General features: G+C 57.8%; 2 protein-coding genes across 6 annotated transcripts in view; both read right to left on the bottom strand.

The window, feature by feature from the left end:
• The window catches only part of DLG3 (discs large MAGUK scaffold protein 3), an 80,201-nt gene extending 73,961 nt beyond the window's left edge, over positions 1-6,240 (bottom strand). For 3 of the 4 annotated variants that reach the window (XM_058847804.1, XM_058847803.1, XM_058847802.1), the window contains exons 1-2: positions 6,086-6,240; positions 4,021-4,152 (exon numbers count right to left, since the gene is read on the bottom strand). In XM_058847804.1, coding sequence (XP_058703787.1) covers positions 4,021-4,152; positions 6,086-6,101 — 148 coding nt within the window. In that variant the 5' untranslated portion in view covers positions 6,102-6,240. The remainder of the gene's footprint in view (positions 1-4,020; positions 4,153-6,085) is intronic. The other variant, XM_058847805.1, reaches the window with a different exon arrangement.
• Positions 6,241-6,508: 268 nt separating this feature from the next.
• Positions 6,509-17,959, bottom strand: GDPD2 (glycerophosphodiester phosphodiesterase domain containing 2). 2 transcript variants are annotated; one of them, XM_058847809.1, is made up of 16 exons: positions 17,677-17,959; positions 14,932-15,084; positions 13,793-13,896; positions 13,629-13,722; positions 13,362-13,421; positions 12,919-13,017; positions 12,437-12,530; positions 11,865-12,010; positions 11,303-11,385; positions 10,662-10,812; positions 9,916-10,131; positions 8,903-9,054; positions 8,413-8,560; positions 8,119-8,201; positions 7,581-7,679; positions 6,509-7,346 (listed from the first exon to the last, which is right to left on the bottom strand). In XM_058847809.1, the coding sequence occupies exons 2-16, from the start codon at positions 15,043-15,045 to the stop codon at positions 7,340-7,342; spliced, it is 1,650 nt and encodes a 549-aa protein (XP_058703792.1). In that variant the 5' UTR covers positions 15,046-15,084; positions 17,677-17,959; the 3' UTR covers positions 6,509-7,339. The 2 variants fall into 2 exon arrangements, with proteins under 2 accessions (XP_058703792.1, XP_058703793.1); XM_058847810.1 differs by having other exon boundaries at positions 7,651-7,679; positions 17,677-17,954.
• Positions 17,960-18,226: the final 267 nt, after the last annotated feature.

Here is an 18,226-nt window from a genome sequence, read left to right on the forward strand (position 1 = left end):
CAGCCAAGCTGGCAAGGCGCCTGAAGGGCAGGAAATTTGTCCCCTGAAGCAGCCACTCTTCACCTCCAAAACCCTCAGCCCAGTTTAGGTGCTTGCCAGAAGAGAGAATTGTTGCTGGCACCAGGGATTAGAGGAGTTTCAGGATTGGTGGACAGGGTTCACGCAGCAAAGGACAGAAGTACATTTTAGGACACATGCACGTGGAATTAAGATAATTTAAATATATGCTGGTTTCCCTCATTTTTTATGAGCATCATAAGTTGCACACAAGTCTGCCTCACCTGTGCACTTCAAGAGCAGCACTACTTGAAAAGGCTCCATAAGATTATGTTGTGGTAGCAAAAGATGAAGCCCAGTTTCTGTGTGATGACATGTAAATCTGTTCTGGATCTAATATGTAAAAGTAACTCAAGATTTACAGAGATTAGAATTTCACAAACAATTTTTTCCTGGTGTTAACATGTCAAATAAATGTCATTAAATATTACTATAGCACTGGCATCTGTGCACTAACGCAGTGCCCTTGTGGCAGCCAGCACATGCCCTTCCAGAAAATGACATTTTTTCCCCAACGTGTGCACTGTCACCAGCTGCAGCACCACGGATTTACCCCAAGCAGAAACCCCAGCCTCGCACCAGACCCCCACTGCCATTCACACCCATGGCTGCCACACCAGATCTTTTTCAAGCAAGCTGCAAGTTTCCATCCTTGCTATGGGCAAATCTGCAAGAGGAGTTCTCAGTGTTGGGAAGCCTCCAGATTCCTCCAGTTTTCCACACTGGCTCCTGCAGCCACCCGGTGAAGCCATTACCACCATCCCCAGCTGAGCTGCTAGCAAGCAAGTCTTGCTGGGGTTTTGCACCCAGGGAAGCCCTACCTGCCCCTCCTCCTGCCTTCACCACACCAGGAAGCTCATGAGGAATCTCTTATGAGGTAAAAGGAGCTGCAGGGGAGGACTGGGGGCCCAAGAAGCTGACAGGACTTACAGAGGTCTGCACTGGCCACTGCTCAGGCACAAGAGAGAAGCTGAGTTCCAGAGGATTTTTGGGAGGAGCTCAGCCCCTTGGCTGGGCAGTTGGGACAGCTGGACATACACAAACCCTGCCTGTCCACCAGCTTCTCCCGCTGCCAAGGGCACAACGGCCCCTTTCAGCCCCAGCTCTGGGAAGGAAAGGTCAGGGAGCTGCTTTTGTGTGCAAGCCCCATCCTCCCCAGCAGCACAAGAGACCAAGCATCGTCCTGAGGGACTCTACGGAGCAAAGGGAAAGCAGGGCCACCATCACCCCAACCCAGGCTCCTGGAGCACCCCTTTGCTGGGCTGTTTCCTTGCAAGTCACGCACTTGGCTCCACAGCCTCAGACACAGAGAGAGAGGGGCCAGGAGAAGGGAGCCAGCACAGCCTGTTTTCCCTGTGCACAGCCAAGGAATTTCTTTTGTGCGGAGCAGGGTTTGGCACATTCCAGCGCAGAGCAGCTCCCGCACCGCTGTGCCGTGCTGTGCCGAGCCAGCCGGGACAGGAGCTGTCCTGGCACAGGCAGCTCCAGGGACAGGGAGGTGGTCACAAGGATTTAAAGGGCTGGGCCGTGCTCACAGGAGTCTGGCAGAACACGGTGCATGTGCAGAGCAACACTGGGCATGATCACAGCGACTGATCCATCCAGCACAACACTGACGCATCCTGGACACAACAGAGGCTGGGGCTTCTGGAGACCCTAAACCAGCTTATTCTTTAAAAGAAAAAAGCATGCGGAAAGTCACATCCCAAAATTTTTCATGTGGACTAACTTGGCAAACTCCATGATGTTTGGCACTGCTGGCAGCTCTACTATGGCCTGATGCATTTTGATGTTCAAACTCCAATCAGCCAATGTGTGCTCTAGGAAAGTATTGCCTGCAGGAGCAGGCGGCTTGAGGACAGGGATGGACCATGCTCCCACATTCATCTTCCCCCGGGGCTGAAAAAAAGCAGGGCTGTATTGGTGAAAGGCTGCAGGAGGAGGGACCTCTGCAGGCTAAGGCCTCTCCAGAGCCAGAAGCATCTGGCACGGTGTGGGGCAGTGAGTCGGGAGCTCCGCACTGAGCAGTGTCTCTGCTCTCCTGCAAACCCTCCTCCCACACTGAGCCAGCCCTGTGACTCAGAGCAGACTTCAGACAGAGACACAGTGGCCCACTGGGAAAAGGAGGGGTGAAAATAAAAATGAAAATAGAAATGTTCTATCACCCTTGCAAGTGCTGTTACTGTGCTCCAGTGGGTAAGGACCGTGGACACAAGGCAACCCAGTGTGTGGCCACAGTGAGCACACAGCCAGACACAATGTCCATGCTGGGACAGGAATTCACAAACCTACACTCCGAGGGGAAGCAGGAGGAGGGAGCCGAGGTGGGGGGGCGGAAGTAATTAATGCAAATTCCTAGTTTAGATAAACACATGGAGAGAAAGGCTCGCTCTGGCACGGGGAATTAATATCCTGTTAAACCAGTTGAAAAGGTCACCAGTAAACAAGCAACACTCCCAACACTCCCTGTGCCAGGGCTGATAGGACACCAAGACAAACGGCTGTGAGCAGGAGCTGGGGACGCTGCAGCATCCGCCTGCCAGCGTGCAGCTGCAGCCAGCTCGGCGCGTGCAGACGTGTTCTCTGCACAGCACTTCTGCACTAAGAGCAACAGCCCTGGGCCTTGGGAAAGCTGCTTTGCTGCCTTCACACAGCCCCAGGGAGGACTGGCCAGCAAACAAAAGCAGCCAGGGGTGTTGGGCTATTGTCAGGTTGGTCAAGGTCACAGCCCTACTCCAGCTCCCTGCCTCAGGGCTGGGGATCATTTAGAGAACGGGTTGTATAAATTAAGAGATAAGAAAGGAGATGTACACAGGCCCTGGGGAGTCCACCCTTGGCACGTCTCTGCTGCTACTGGCATAGACATTTGAGCACAAGACCTTTAAAAGGCATGCTGGGACTGAAAGTCTCCAGGTGATGCTCCAACAGCAAGAGAAAAAAAAAGATAGAATAAAATTGCTCAGGACACAGTCCTCAACTTAATTTTCAATGGAAAACCTGAAGCACAAAGGAGCTGCTGGCAACTCATCTCTGCAGGCACAGAAGTGGAAGTCTGGCTGCAGAGGTGCGAAGAAAAGGTGAGAGCTGCCAAGAGAACAGTGAGGGGGAGCACCAGGGCTGAGACACCCTTGGGTCAAAATGCACTGAGAGTGAGCCACAGGCCACATGTGGAGCTCTGCACCCTGGGGCCTGGGTCTTCCTCTCAGAGTGCAGAGCCTCTGGGGTGCTTTCCCTTCCTTCCCACCAGGGAAATTCAGCTTCTCTCCCAGGAGATCCAGGAACAGAAACCACCAGGGCAGCGTGCATTTCCCAAGCCCCACAGTGAACAGAACTTAAGGAGAATAGCTGTATGCCTTGCACAGAGAAGCTGCATAGTCCTGAAAGACTTCAGCTTCATTTGTCTCAATCCACATGGAGAACTTCATACAGTGCTCAAAATGCCATTTTCTGGTGTCCAGCCCCAAGATAAGCCTTGCTGTTAAGTCTTGTGTGAAATGGAGCTGCTGGAACAGTGTGTTTCTCACAAGTGCTGGTGGGTCTAAGCACAAGAAAAGCCTGAATACCCCACAGGAGCTTGGGTACATGTGGATTCTCTCTTAAAGACAGAAAAATATAGTTTTCCTTCCTGGACACACCAGGCCTACACTGCACAGAGAGTGCTCACAGAAGGGCAAGATCCCTTAGCAGGTGCTGGATAGATCAGGCATGACCTGATAAGAAAGTGTTATCCCTTGTCCTCATCAGACTGAGGAATGCTGTTCACTACAAACACCCAGTGATTGCAGCCCTGGTATCTCCTGCCTAAGCCCTGGAGGGGAAAGACAGCCCAGCTCCCTGGCATTACATGCCATGTGTTTGCACAGAATGCACTGGTCAGTGCCAGGTGCCGGCGTGGGATCATGGGGAGACCCCACTAAACACAAGGCTGCAGGGACTGCAAGGGACTGCAAGGCAGGGGCTTACCCAGCAGAGCCTGGAAGAGTTCACTTTGGAAGATGTGCGAGACTTTTCCAATGGAAGCTTTTAACTCCTGCTCCTCCGGGGACCGCAGGGTGCTTTGGTATCTGGTCAGAATTTCCACTGCCCGTTCAGTGTCTGCAGAGATGACACAGGAGTAACAAGGCATTAGCATTGTAGGATGTCAAGGGAAAGCTCGAGTGCAGCCTGGGATAATGCCTCAAGCTGCCTTCTAGTCTGGATTTTTAAAAGTCAGACAGCCACAAAAGCAGCCCCCTTACACACACCTGGAAAGCTAACCCTGCTGAGGGGCACTGAGGGCCCACAGCAGCAGAGACCAGGGCAGGAACTGGAGGAGAGATAATTTTGCCACCAACCCTGAAAATCAGGGGCTAAAATCAGATTTATTCAACTCTGAACCCTGTAGCACTGGGCAGCCTGAACACCCCTGCCATCTCCCAGACACAGAAGCCATTTAGGAGCTGGACACATTCTGGTTGCACTATGGTTGGGCTATGAATATTACTGCAGGAACTGCAGCCTCCCACATAGGGCCAGATGGCTGCAGCAAAGCTGAGCGTAGGCCCATTCACGTAGTGCAAAACAGCTCAGCTACAGGAGTGGCAAAGAAGCAAGCAGCCATGGGTCAGCAGGAGACAAGTGGGAAAGGAACACGGTGCCTTGGGATCAAAGGAGATGGTGGTGAGGAGGGGAGCTGGAGGCTTCCATGAAGCAACGTTTTGGTTAATGACTGGGCCAGACAGAGCTATGAGAAAACCCTGGACCTAAAATAGTGGAGCTGTGATGTCTCTGCGTGGACACCTCCACAGTTCTCTGGGCAGACAGCCAGAGCTGCCAGTGCAGCCCCGACCTCAGATGTGACCCATATCTCAGGCAGGTGGTGAGCTCCTGTGGACCTTGAGACCATCCCTGCCCCATCAGTGGATATTTCCCTTTGTCACCCAGGCAGACTGCAGACAAAGAGTGTTTGTGTGAGAAGGCAGGGAAGCTGTCCCGCCACTGCTGGAGACTCATCTTTTAAGCCAGGAACTCATGCAGAAAGGATGACCCTGCTCATCACAGGGCTCTCGAGAATTCAGGTCATCAAACAAGGGGGCCTGTGTCTGCTCGGGTACGTGCCACCTGGCGTCCCAGCTCGCCCAGTCTCTCAGCTTCTCGGCCGAAAGGGAAAGGGGGTCCTCCTGCCTGTGTCACCAGCCCACACTGACTCACCGTGGGAGCAGAACAGGGAAAGGAGCCTGGGGAAGTGTGAACAGCTCTGACTTGGAGCTGGGCTCCGCACTTGCTCCAGAAAAAGCAGGGACTTCCCCGAGCTTTATGGCAAGCCTAGCCCTGTGCTATTACTAAGAGATTCCTTTTCTGCGAGATGTAACAGTGGCTTCAGACACTGACTAGCAAACCGTCAGTAGGGCCGAGATGTCATTGCCTGGTCATTCCTGACCTTATCAGCAGAACTAAAGAAGCAGACGGAGAGCTGTGGCCACCATACCAGGACACAAAGACTCCGAACCCGGTGTAAACTTCCCACCGCAGCCCAGGCTGCGCAGGCAGAGCAGCACGCACGGCGCTGACCTCTGCGCTGCTGGCCGCTCGTACGGGTGACAGCCAGCTGGAGCAGGGGACTGCTGGCTCCCGACCGAGGGAAGTGCCGGCCACCCAGCGTGGCAGGGAGACCACGGGACACCTCCTATAGCTCCCGAGAAACAGCACATGATGTCCAGGGCCCATCTCCACGTGCCTCAAGGTGCATGCAAGTCCCACTTACAGGAAATCCCTCCTCGCGGAGCCCAAACCCCCATGCCCGCTCTCCTCCCCGCAGCACGCAAGGGAGCTGCAAGCAGAACATCCCACGGCCACCCACTCTGAGCCAGCACAACGTGTCCGCAGCCCGAGGAGGGCGAGGAGCGAGGGCGCCCAGCCCCCGGGTGTTAACCCCGGGGTCGCACGGCCGCCCGTGGTGGGGAGCGCGGTCCCGGCGGGGCAGACACTTGTTGATTGCGGGGCCGCGGTGCCCGGCGCGGCGGGCAGGGCCGGGCGCTGCGCTCCTTACCTTCCCGGCGGATCATCGCTCCGCCGTGGCCGCCGGCCGCTCCGCTCCGTGCCAGCCCGCGAGCGGCCGAGCCGCCGCCCGCCCCACCCCGCCCTGCCCCGCCCGAACCGGCCGGGAGCCGCCCCCCGGCCGCCGGCACCGCCTCCGGGAGCGCCCCGCCACCGCCGCTCGGAGCCCGGCGGGCTGCGGGGAGCCTCGGCCTGCGCCCGGGGAACCGCGCCCGGCTCGGCCTCCCCTCCCTGCCCGCTGCGGAGGGCCCGGTTCCGCGCGCCGTCAGTAGGTGGCACGGAGGCGCCGCGGAACGAGCCCGCCCCGGGCCGGTACCGTCCGGGCTGCGCCGGCTCCTTCTCCGGGCCGGCAGCGCCGCCGGCCGGGAAAGGTGCGGAAGGGAGGACACAGGCGTGCCCGCCGCACCCCTGCGGACTCTGTCTGCCGCTCCTCTGCTTTATTGACATAAATAGACAGCAACAAGTCAGACTGACCCGATACCCCTCTCCCCGTTCAAGGCCCTGCTGCAACGTGACCGATGCCGAGTCCCACCGCTCCCTCTGCTGCTGCAGCAGCAGCAGGAGCGCGGTCCTGCCAGCCCCTGACACCCACCACCCCCAGCGTTTTCTCTCCCGAGCAACAGGCATTAACTGCTGCTTGGAGTGCCAGGACCCTGTCCCGTGAACATGAAGCCAGCAGCAGCAGGGACAGGATTGTCCAGGATGGGAGGGTGAAGAGCTCAGCTTCCCCTTTGTTTCGTAAAAAGCCACTCCACACCCCCCTTCCTATTCCTCAATCCGCGGGACAGGGCAGCCCCCAAGGGAACAGCCCTTAAACCAGGTGTCCCATCACTGGCTGCAGAGCTGCTGACAACAGGCAGAGACAGCCCTTCCCCTGCACCGAAGAGTGACCCAAACCCCTGCTCCTGTCCAAACCCCAAGGGAGAGGTCTCAGCTCCAGCACTGCTGGATAACTATTCTGCCCCTAGGCCACCCCTGCAAAGCTTTAGTTCCCCGCTACCAGTGGGAAATGACAAATCAGTTCCAAGTCTTTTCAGCTGAGGGCAGCTGAGCACCATGAAAGGAGCCAGGAAGGCCACGGTAGAAGGGAGGCTCTGGAAGGAGTCTGAAAAGGAAAGGAGCCTCGAAGCTGGCCTGAGGAGTGCTCCCCGCTGTGCAGGACTCTGGCTGCCCCTCCCCACGGCTGACAGGCAAGAGGGGTCACTCCTGCATCAAGCTGTTGATCTTTGTGAGCAGCACATCCGTCTCAGACTCTGAGGAGACAGAGAAAAAACAGTCATTGTAGGCAGTCAGAATCCCGCATCGACAGGCGGAGTAGCCTGAAAAGCAGGTTTGAGGATATTTGGGGAATGTGGGATTCCCTAGTGCTGTCCCACAGGGCTGCTTGTTAAGGGCAGGACAGGAGGAACTCCCTGGGCTGGGATTCCCTTCCCTCCCCCAGCCATCCCAAACCACTCAGTCACGTTTGGCTGGAGAAAGCTGCCTGCCTGTCAGGGAGAGTCCCACAGGCAGAGCCTGGCTCCAGGGGAGGGGAGCTCCCGTTCCATGCGCACTCACCCGCCGGCCGTCTTCTGTGGGAACATTTCCTAGGAGATAGAATAGGGTCGATGTTAGCATGCAAGTCTGGTCTCACCATTCCCTCCCCTGAGCTGCCAGCTGGAAGCTGTGGGGCCCCGCAGTCCCAGAGGGAACTGCTCTCAGCGCCTGCAGCACTGGTAAAAAGGAGCAGGACCAGGATCCCCCAGCCTCAGCCCACCAGGCCCTGGGGTGCAGAGTGGGTTAGGAAGTGTGAACTAAGGCATCCAGCAGCTTGAGGCAGGGTCAGGGCAGACTTTCAGCTGCAGCTTGGAGAGGAAAGTTGCCTCCACACACTTCTGCCTTCCTTAGCTAGACAGGAGAGGACACCTCCAGGATCTGAATCCAGAGAGAGGTGGCAGCAGGTTTGGGTCTGCATCAGCCACCCAGGGCACACTACAACCTCCCCCAACAGGCCTGCCTTGGGAGGGGGAAAGGGATCAAACCTACTTCATCAAGACGAAGGCCCAGATGATGATAAGGAAGGAAACACAGTCTGCAACGATCCAGATCATGAAGTATGTGCTGCTGGGCTGCAAGGCAATGAGACAAGACACTGAACACCAGCTAGGGGTGGTGTGCTGTGCCACCAACCCCTTCTGAAGGGTCACATGTTCCCACGCCAGTACAGCAGCGAGCAGAAATCACCCACCAGGCAGCTGCACAGGGCTCCTGCAGAAAGGGACCCACAAATTCCTGGGACACGGGGCTGTGGGGCAGGGTGAAGGACAAGGGGTCACTTACAAGCAGCCAGATGGGGTGTTTCATCTCCTTCAGCACCTGGCAGGCGTTGGTGGTGACAGAGCTCACCCCTGAGCACCACAGCACGGAGAAGAGCCAGGGCTGGTTCACCACATACAAGTTGACAGAGATGTTGTCCTGGCGGTACTGCCTGTGTGGGGACAGCCGTGGTCAGAGCAGACAGCAGGGTGCCACCACACTCTGCACAGCCTCTTCTGGCTGTACACTTGGGATATGATCCAGCATTTGCAGCCTCATGGAGTGACTGTCTGGAGATCCAGACTGAGGACAGATTTGCTGGCAGGGCAGAGGACTGCAGCCAGCTCCATCCTCTGCTCCAGCCCTTCCTGATAAGGACACTTGTTCACAAGGCACACACCCAGCTCTTCCCGGAAGCACACCAGTACTCAGCACCCTCACCTCTGCTGGCCCCTGGGACAGTCCCCAGACCCCCACAACTCCCCTCCCAGGTACTCGGATAAAGAGTTCTCACCTTATCTCCTCAGAGCTCATGTCCTGGTAGGGCAGATTAACGTGCAGCTCCGGCTCCTTCTCGTTCTCGAGTCTCTTCCGGCCATAGACGTGCTGGACACCTGGGGCCTGCTGTTTTACATCTTCCCTGAACCCATCTGGAAGCCAGAGGACCTAGACAAGAGCCAGAGAGCACATGCAGAGGAGAGGTGCTCCAAAAAGTTTGCTCCCTTTCCAATATTCCCTTGCACGTCCAGGTCCACACAGCCTGCTTAGACAGCTGCTTCCTGCACCCCATCTCCACACTCAGCTTTTCCATGAGGATCTCAGCCAGGACAATCCCCTAAGAGCTTGCCCCAGCCAAGAAATAAGCACAGGTCCTGCTGAAGGGAGAAAGCAGTTCTAGCCTAGGAAATCTGCAAGAGTTAAGTCCTTTCAGGGTCCTTGAATGACTCAAGTGAATCCATTCATCCCAAACTCTGCAGCAAGAATGCACCTTGGATCAGCACTACAGTAGAAGCCTTTTTTTCTATGTCCCCTCCTGCTCTGCATTCCCAGAAGGCCAAGAAAGGTGATTTGAGTGCTGCTTTGCCCCCTGAGGGCAGCACATATCCTGTGCTGCAGGGGTTGGATGAAGCATAAAGGGAACACAGGAGGGTGCAGCAGGAGTCCAAGAGCTGCAGGGAGAGGTGTGGTGGAGTGTGGGGAAGTGGAAGCCACAGCATTGTATTCCTGCTCATGCTGGCCGCCTTGGTCTCCTCCCTACACTGAGTCATTGTTTACACACAAACCAGGGTGGCCAGTGCTGGGAAAGCAGAGTATTTGGAGGGGTCTAAAGTATTTGGAGGGGTCTGAAGCTATAGGCATTAAACCCTAATTACGGGCAACTTCTAGCTAGAGAACCCCACACGTGGGCAGGGCTGCCCAGCAGGGATCACTTGGTGTATGGGGTGTCAGTGTGGCTGGCAGGGCACCTCCCACCACGGCAGGGGTGTGACAGCAGGACTGGCAGGGGTGGGGTGGTGACCAGCTCACCTGCTGCAGCGGGATGCCTGACTGTAAAATCACTCCCAGGGTGACATTGACAAAGTTCTGGTAGTCACTGTGGTTCTCAGGCCGAAGGTCAAACATGATGGAGATGTTGCTCTGCTTGGCTGCCTCTAGAGCCTGTTCCAGGGACGGGATCCTCTGTTTAGCTGCCTCCTTGCGATCACCAGGAGAAAGACTCTGCACAGTGGGAAATGGTCTCCGCTACAAGGGAGAGAGAGGGGCAGTCATCACAGGCACACCACCTGTAAGCTTCCACATCCCAAACTGGTGCCTGTCTCTGACCCTCAGTTTCCTATACCGGCCTCTCCATGTGCTCTCCAGAGCAAACAGGCACAGGGAACCTCCCTATTCACATCCACGGGCATCTCTACCCTTCTCCCCACTAACAACAGAATTCAAGCAGCATTCAAAGCTGCTCAGCAGTACTTAGTCACCTTTTGGGAAGAGCCTGGCCACAACTGCCTTCAAGCCCAGGCAGGCTGTGCAGCTCAGAGCAAACAGGAGATATCCCCTCTTAAAGCAGCCTCCTCTATGACTCAGCTGAGGAGTCAGAACAAACCCCAGCTTGGGGCATAACTGCACCCAAGGGATTTGTGCAGCCCTCTGCACCCTGTCCAGGTGTCTGCTAGGACCAGTGCTCCAGAGGAAAGGTTCTGGAGCCCCAGGGCAGGGCTAATGCTTCACCAAAAATGCACCCATTCCTCACCAGCCACCCTAAGGATATTCCTGACCTCTAGAAACCAGCTGCCAGCATCCAGCTGCTGGAGGTCTGTCCAGTTGAAGGCAGTGCTGTTCAGGGCAGCCCTCTCAGGGAACACAGCCTGCACGTTGGTGGTCCTGGTGAGTTCCTCATCATGCATGAGGAATGGGACCCCATCAGCACTGACAAAGGAGCACAGAAGAAAGCCATGTGTTGTAAGCTGTTTGTCTCCTGCCCCTGCCCTGGCACTTCTACCCCCTCCCAGCCACCTGCTAAAGTAACCCCCACCCTAATTCTTGGCCCTTTACACCTAGAGACCAAGCCAGCAACCAAGCAGTTCCTTGCACCCTGAGAGCTGTCCCAGTAACAGGATTACATGCGATGAACTGGAGCCAGGGTCTGTTTTCCAAGCAGTACCCCTCCCCGATGTCGCCTCCCTCCCTGGAAGGCAATCTGTATGAGGAGGACAGAAACTCAGTACCTCCCCCAGATCATTGGGACACCAAGCTGGAGCCAGTCCCACACTGGGAGGGTGGGAGTGCCAGAGCCCTTTGAACAGGCTGACTCCAAATGCAGGCTATTATCAGTCCTCCAGGTATCTTCCAGAATGCCCCCTGTGGGAGGTGACATCCCAGGATACACAGACCCCTTCCTCCCTCTGAGCCCCTTTACCTCACCATGACGTCTGTCTCGAAGACTTGCACATCACATTCCACCGCCTTGTGGAGTGACATGAGGGTGTTCTCAGGGGCCAGCTGGAAAAAGGAATGATGTTAGTGCAGAGAGCATGGGCAGGATGGGGCAAGAGGTAGGCACTCATCCTGCCTGGATGCACCCAGCAGCTTGGCTGGGCTCTAGGGCAACCACAAGGAGACTGGGGTGACCTGGGCCTGGTGAGGGATGGAAAAGGACTGGGGATAGACAGCCAGGGCCTGCCTTGTCCCTGCTCCCCGGACCACTCTACACAGCCAGTCTTTCTGCTTAGAGTTGCATGTTCCTGGTGCTCAGGAAGCAGCTCTGTATTGCAGCTGCTGCATCCCGTCCTCACCCTGTGCTCACCCATCCTCCAGGCCAGAGCTGCTCTGGCTGCAGTGGGGATAACATGTTCTAGGCTGGCCAGAGCTCACCCAGGCCTGTGGCCACAAGGATTTGTGCCCCAGGCACAGCCTGGCTTTTCCTAGTGGAGCAGCCTGCCCTATCCACCCTGACCACTGCCAGGGTGCTGGTCACTCACCATGGGTGCTCCTCGATGGCCAACTAGGGCTGGCTTGGGGGGCAGCCGGTTCTCCTCCATGATGCAAGGGGAGGTGATTCCCAGGGGAGCCAGGTATAGTGCAATCATTGCTGCACAGTACATGAGCAGCAGAAACACCTTGAGACCTGCAGGCACAGACAGAAGTTGAAGTGGACGAGGTACAGAGGAAGCATTTTGCAGGTCACTAGGAATAAGCCAAGGCTGCTTCACCTGGCATTAACCTGTCATTGCCCTAGGTCAAACATTGCATCCACAGCCTTGGGAACACTGTGGATTTATTCTTGGCCCACCACATGCTCTTGTCCAACTCAGAACTTCTGGCAGCACTGCCACTTGCAGCCCTCCTTCAGCTGCAAAGCACGGAGGGCTGAAGCTGCAACAAGGGCTGTTTGTGAGAAGCAACAAAGAGCAGGCATTACTACCCCACTGGAGACCTGTTCCCACTGCAGTGGTGCTCCCTGAGCACCACTCTGCCAACAGTGCTGCTCAGCTGGGTGGAAGGAAGCAGGCACCAGCCAAGGGGACAAGTGGAGACCTTGGAGGGGGATTACCTGCATTGCGGGTGCGGTAGATGAAGCTGGCCAGGGGCCAGGCAAGGAGCGTCATTCCCCCCACAGCTCCAATGTGCAGGAAAGGACCTGTTGCCTGGACAGGCAAAAAAACACAGGGTGTCAGCCAGCACCAGTCTCTGTCCCCAAAATACAGATGGCTCCAATGCCAGGGATCTGCCCCTGCAGCCAGTACTGCTGGACGATCCACAGTGCCAGGGAAGGAGGAACAGGCTCCTGAGGGACAGAACAGACCCCCTGCTCTTGTCCAGCCACCATTCATCAGTCTGGCAGCTGCTCCAGGCAGGACTGCAGGGGCAGAAGGAGCATCTTACCTGGCAAGGCAGCAAGTCAAGGGAATTAACTGGGAATTAACCCCCAGTGCACACAGCTGTGTTGGGGGCTTCAGTCAGCACCCTTCAGCTCAACCCCACAGGCCGGGCACTGGGTATAGCAGGGGAGTCCCTGCCATGGAGGTGACTCACCTGCAGGGAGATACGCGCACTTTTCCACTCCTCTGCCCACTTTACTCCCAGCCCTGTGAAGGCTGCAGCCACCACCAGGGCAGTAAGGATCAGCAGGACCTGTGGGGCACGCACAGGGCAGTTAGGGGAGCACACAGCACCTTGCAGGCCAGGCAGAGTCCTCCTCATCCCTTCCTTATGAACCCCTGCAAGCCCTGATACCCCACTTTCCCCATCTGGGTTTGCAGCTGAGCTCTGCGCTCCATGCCTTGAGCACTGGGAATGTTCCCATCCCAAAGACACGTGGCTGAGGAACTGCGAGCTGCAGCCCAGCTCAGCGGCCACACACAGCCACTCAGTGGGGACACAGCAGCCATATACAGTCCCACTAGGCTGGTCCCAGCTTCTGAAGGTGCAAGGGCAGCCAGGGCAGGCATCATCTCCCCACACCCCTACTCTCTCACCTTGTGCACCCAGTGTAGCTTCAAGGGCTGGCCGCAGAGCTGCAAGCACAAAGCCAGGACCTGCAAGAGCAAGGAGCTGTCAGAGCCAGGCTGTACCCCACACCCCACCCCTCATAGGGCACAAGACTCAGCCACAGAAGCTTGGCCTCCCATCACAGGCAGGGCCTCTGGCCGTGCTCAGGCTGACCCGGCTCCTCCCAGCTCAGGGCAGCCTGTGCTCAGCACAGATCCATTCCCCCCCAGCCCAGCAGGATCATGAGGGCTCACCAGCAGCACAGAAGAGTAGCTGATCAGAACAGCCGTAGCTATGAGCAGGACCAGGGACCAGTCTAGCCACAGCTTCCTCTGCCTGAAGATGAATCTGCCAGCAAAGGGGAGGGTCAGAGGGACAGGGGTGATGTCGGGAACAATGGATGTGGGATCCTACTCACTCGTTGAAGTTGTGGAAATCATTAAGGATGATGATAGCGAAGTAGAGCCACACCAATGTGAAGAGGAAGACGCAGAAGAGGAAAATGAACCAGCTGCAGTCATACTGAAAGCCAGAGATGAGAGTTATACACATACCCTCAAGGCACCTAGCCCCCAGCCAGGCTTCTGAGACCCCTGGGTATCACCCAGCCAGCAGCAGGGGTCACAGCAGGCACTGGCCCAGGGGTCCAGGCACTGAACTGCCCCATGGAGAAGGGCCAGAGCTACCCTGGCTGGCTCTTTTGTCTGGACCCATGCTACAGAAAGATGGATCAGCATGTCCTACAACAAGCTAAAAATCTGCCTAGGCCAGCCTGGGGAGGATAGCCCCTGTGACAAGACTGCCTCCTTTCCCATGCAGCACTCCATGGGAACAGGCTGGGACTTTGGACAGAAGAAGGGGCAGGGAGCCAGGTCTCATTCCCTTCTAGCTGGATGATCCGTGGGCTGGGCAGAGAGGGGTGCAGGGCCTCAGAACTGCCACTGTAGTGGTGAGTCTGCAGATTGGGTCCAGCTACATTGTCCCCAGGCACTAGTCCCACGTGTGTGGGGGATGTGAGGGGTGCCACAGGTGCCAGAGGGACACCTAGCAACCCAGACTTATTTGTACATTCCAGGCAAGACAGGACAAGCAGCAGCAGGGCCACTCCCATGGGAGTCGGAGACCTCAGAAAATCCCAGGGCCTCACCACTCCCAGGTTACAAATTGCTGGGGACACCCTCCTGGTGGGGCCGCACCCAGCCCAGGAACTGTGTCTCCCACGTGCCTGGCCAGGTGCCCCAGGACTTGCTGCCACCTCAGCCCTAGGGCTCTGCTCTGCTCCAGGCACGTGCAAGAGCTGCAGATGCACACTAGTGCTGCTCTACCCTTTCTGTCACCCAGGAGGAGCACAGCTCACCCTCTCACCTCTCCAGGCTAGGGCAGTTCCTGGACAGTGAGGGTGCACCCCAGCTTTCCTGAGGCTCAGCCCTGGGTAGCAGGAGCAGCAAGAGGTCAGCAGATCACTGTCTGGGCTGAGCATCCCAGCCAGAGTCCTACCCAATCCCAGCCCCTGCTCTAAGACTCCTAAAAAGGGGCTCAGCATCACTCAGGTATCACCTTAGTGGTTCTCAGGCCCTTCCTCTTCTCCTTCTTGGCAGTGATCCACTGGCAGCTGTAGGGGCAGAGCAGGCAGGTGGCACAGGCAGAGCAGCAGCAAGGGGGGTCTGCCATAGCAGCAGACTGTCCCAGAGCGAGCAAAGGTCAGCTGTCCTGCGGGGGATACACACAGTGTGTTGGCACAGGCTGCCCAACATACCAGCCCACCCCGAGGGGACGGAGCACCGAAGCATTTTGTGTCCAGGTACCCTGGCAGGTGGCCCAGAGTGCTGGGACACCGTGGGGCTGCTGGTTGTGTCCCCAGGCAAGGCATGGTGCCAGGGGAAGAGGCAACACAGGGTGCAGCCCAACCTGTTCAGCAGGCTGTGCTGGGACCCTTTAGCCAACAAGCTGCAGCAAGCCTGGAGCTGGCAGGGAACAGGGCCTGCTCCCCAGCCCAGGGTTCAGCACTCTGACGGGGAGCCAGGACCACCGTTGCAGGCTCCAGGGGCAAGCAGCCATGCCAGTCAGCTTGACAGCAACACTGCACCCAGGCTTCACACCTGCAAGGACTGTCCAGCGCCAGGCCACCATCAGGCTCCTGCTTGCAGCTGGGGGTACATGAAACAGCCTGGGAAGTTCCCATTCTGATCCCTGAGTCCAGGTCCTTGCTGATGCAGCACCATCCTGACAGCCCCTTAGCTCAACCTGCACACCAAGGAATCCCAAGTGTGGCTGGAGGAGCTGCAGCTGAGCAGGCACTGGATGGCTTTGGTCCAAGTGCTTGTGAGGGAACCCATTTCTACAGTCACTGAGATCCAAGCTGGGGGCAGGACCACCTCTGAGTTCCCCAAGCACTGGCAAGGAGAGAGAGCCAGGATGTTTTGCTGTGATCCCCAGATGCTTGGTGTGTTTGGCTGGAAGAAGCAGGGAGCCTAAAACGAAGTCTTCCTCAATAATCCAGAGAAATCCCATCTTTATTATTGCTTGTCGTGCTGCGGAGCTGCTCCTCCTCACCCCACCCTCCCCAACAGGCCAGGCACACTACGCAACACTATCACCCTGCAGATTACACCTGGCTCTAATTTCACTGTGACCACTGAGGCAGGCATGAGAGCCAGCTGACCACATCCTACCAGCCACATCCTTTCCAATGTTTGAAGGCAATGGTGTGCCTCCTAGAGCTGTGTCCCATTCCAACCTGGGCCATGGAGAGAGGGAGCAGAGCTAGTCCAGGTCCTCCCTGGCCCAGCCAGCCAGAGCAGAGCAGCTCTGCCATGCCCTAGCTGTGGCCAAGGTCAGCCTGGTCTCCCCCTGTAACCCCAACCTGTCACCTTGCTCCTAAATACCACCACTAAGGGGGTCTCCAGGGTGCAGAGTCCTCCCCAGCACCCACACAGAGCACAGGGTCACGTACAGGCAGGTACCACCCTGAGAGCAGGACCCCATCCCTGGCCAGGCAGCTTCTGCAGGCTGGGGAATGTCCAGGGGCTGCCATCAGCAGGTCCAGCCAGCCAAGGCACAGAGGATGATGAACAGTGAAACAGAGCCCCACATCCACTGCCCCCTCCACCGTGTAGGCATCGGAGCAGCAGCTGTGACCCAGTGATGGCACTGAAGGAGTCAGTCTTAACACAAGTACAGGAAACCATGGGTTCAGATATTTCCCTTCCTGATGCCCAGGGGCTCTGCCTGCAGGCTCATACCCCTGCTGTCACCAGAACCATGGTCACCACTTCCACCAGGCAGCAGTGGGCTCAGGCAGCCTTCACTTGGAGTCACCCTGTCCCCTGTCACTGCTCACATGGGCAGAGCACTGGTGTCAGCAGCTCCTGGCAGGCTCCCACACAGGGTACACAGTAAGGAGGAGTGGCTGTGGGCACCAGCTGCAATTCAGCACTCAGCTGCTCCAAGGGCCAGTTGCTGCCAAGACTGGAGCTTGGCAGAGAGTGGCACAGGACTGGTCACAAATCTGCCCCAACGCTGCTGTCTGGAGGGTTTGGAGGGGAAATGCCACCCTGTTCTCCAGCTCAGAGTGCAGCAGTAGCATCAGCGGTTGTGGCACAACACCCCTGTGCAGAGCACACATCCCAGAGCAGGGATAGGCACACACCAGACCCTGCTCAGTTTCTGCTCCAGCGGGAGAGCAGCAGAGTGGATGCTGGGGGTCCATCATGGTTGGAAGGACCCCTCTTTTAGCTCCCACCAAACAACCCCACGGCACACTCACAGCCCTAGCGTGCGAGGCACAGGGAGTCTGACGGGGTGACAAACCCACGGCCACAATCACCCACACGGCAGCGTGTGCTGGCAGCCTCACAAGGACCCCTGTGCCCCTGGGGGGCTCGCACAGGACAATCAGGTGGCCATATGCAGATCAAGAGGCCCTTGTTGTGGAGGAGCCAGCCCAGGCTGTGTGCCACCGGGCAGATCAGCAGGAGCTGGTGCCTAACCCCGCTGTTCCCGTTCCTCGTAGGACGGAGGACAGAACATGGGCTCGGCATGGGGCACAGCGTGACCCCAAAACAGCAAGAGCAGCACAGGCAGGCCCAGATCCCCCACTCTCGGTCTCATGCCCGGGCAGCCAGTCCTGGGCTCCCCGTTCCTGCTCTCCAGAGCGTGGGAACAACACGGGCAACCCCCGTCCTTCCCCCCTCAGCTTCCCGCAGAGCCGGGATGATCACCCCCTCCCCGTGCTGCCCTGCCAGCTCTGGCGGTGCAGGACAGCATCCCCACGGCCGGGGCAGCCACCCCGGGACCAAATACCTGCTCCCCGCGGCTGTCGGGCTCCCGCGGCCGGGCCAGGTGAGCTCGGGGCTGCCTCTCCCCGGGCCCATGCGTGCCAGCACTCGGCTCCCGCTGCGCTCACACCCTGCTGGGTGTGCCCTTGGCCCGGCGGGGCGGCCCGGCAGGTCCGCACAGGCCGGCAGAGGCGGGCAGACTGCGAGCGGAGAGGAGCGGAGCGGGGGGCCGGGCCGGGGTCAGGGCGGGCCCCGCCGGCCCCGATGCAGCCGCGGGGAGAGGGGGAAGGGGCCCCGGGGCCGTCACGCGTCGCAGCGCAAAGGAGTTTGCAGGCAGCCCACGTCCAGGCAGACGGAGACTCCAGGGAGAGCTCCCGGGAGATGGAGGCAGAGCTTCGTGCATCGCCGCGCCTTTGAGCGAGGGGCTGTGGGAGCCCCCCGGACAAAAGGGGACTTTTCCCTTCCCGGCAGAGGGGGCCCGAACAGACACAGCTCAAGTCATTACGCCTGGCCCGGCGGACACCGGGGCATGCTTTGAAGGGAGAAGCACAGAAGTATAAAAGTGCTTTTCTTGC

This window comes from Poecile atricapillus, chromosome 12, assembly GCF_030490865.1.
Source record: "Poecile atricapillus isolate bPoeAtr1 chromosome 12, bPoeAtr1.hap1, whole genome shotgun sequence".
NCBI classification, from domain to species: domain Eukaryota; kingdom Metazoa; phylum Chordata; class Aves; order Passeriformes; family Paridae; genus Poecile; species Poecile atricapillus.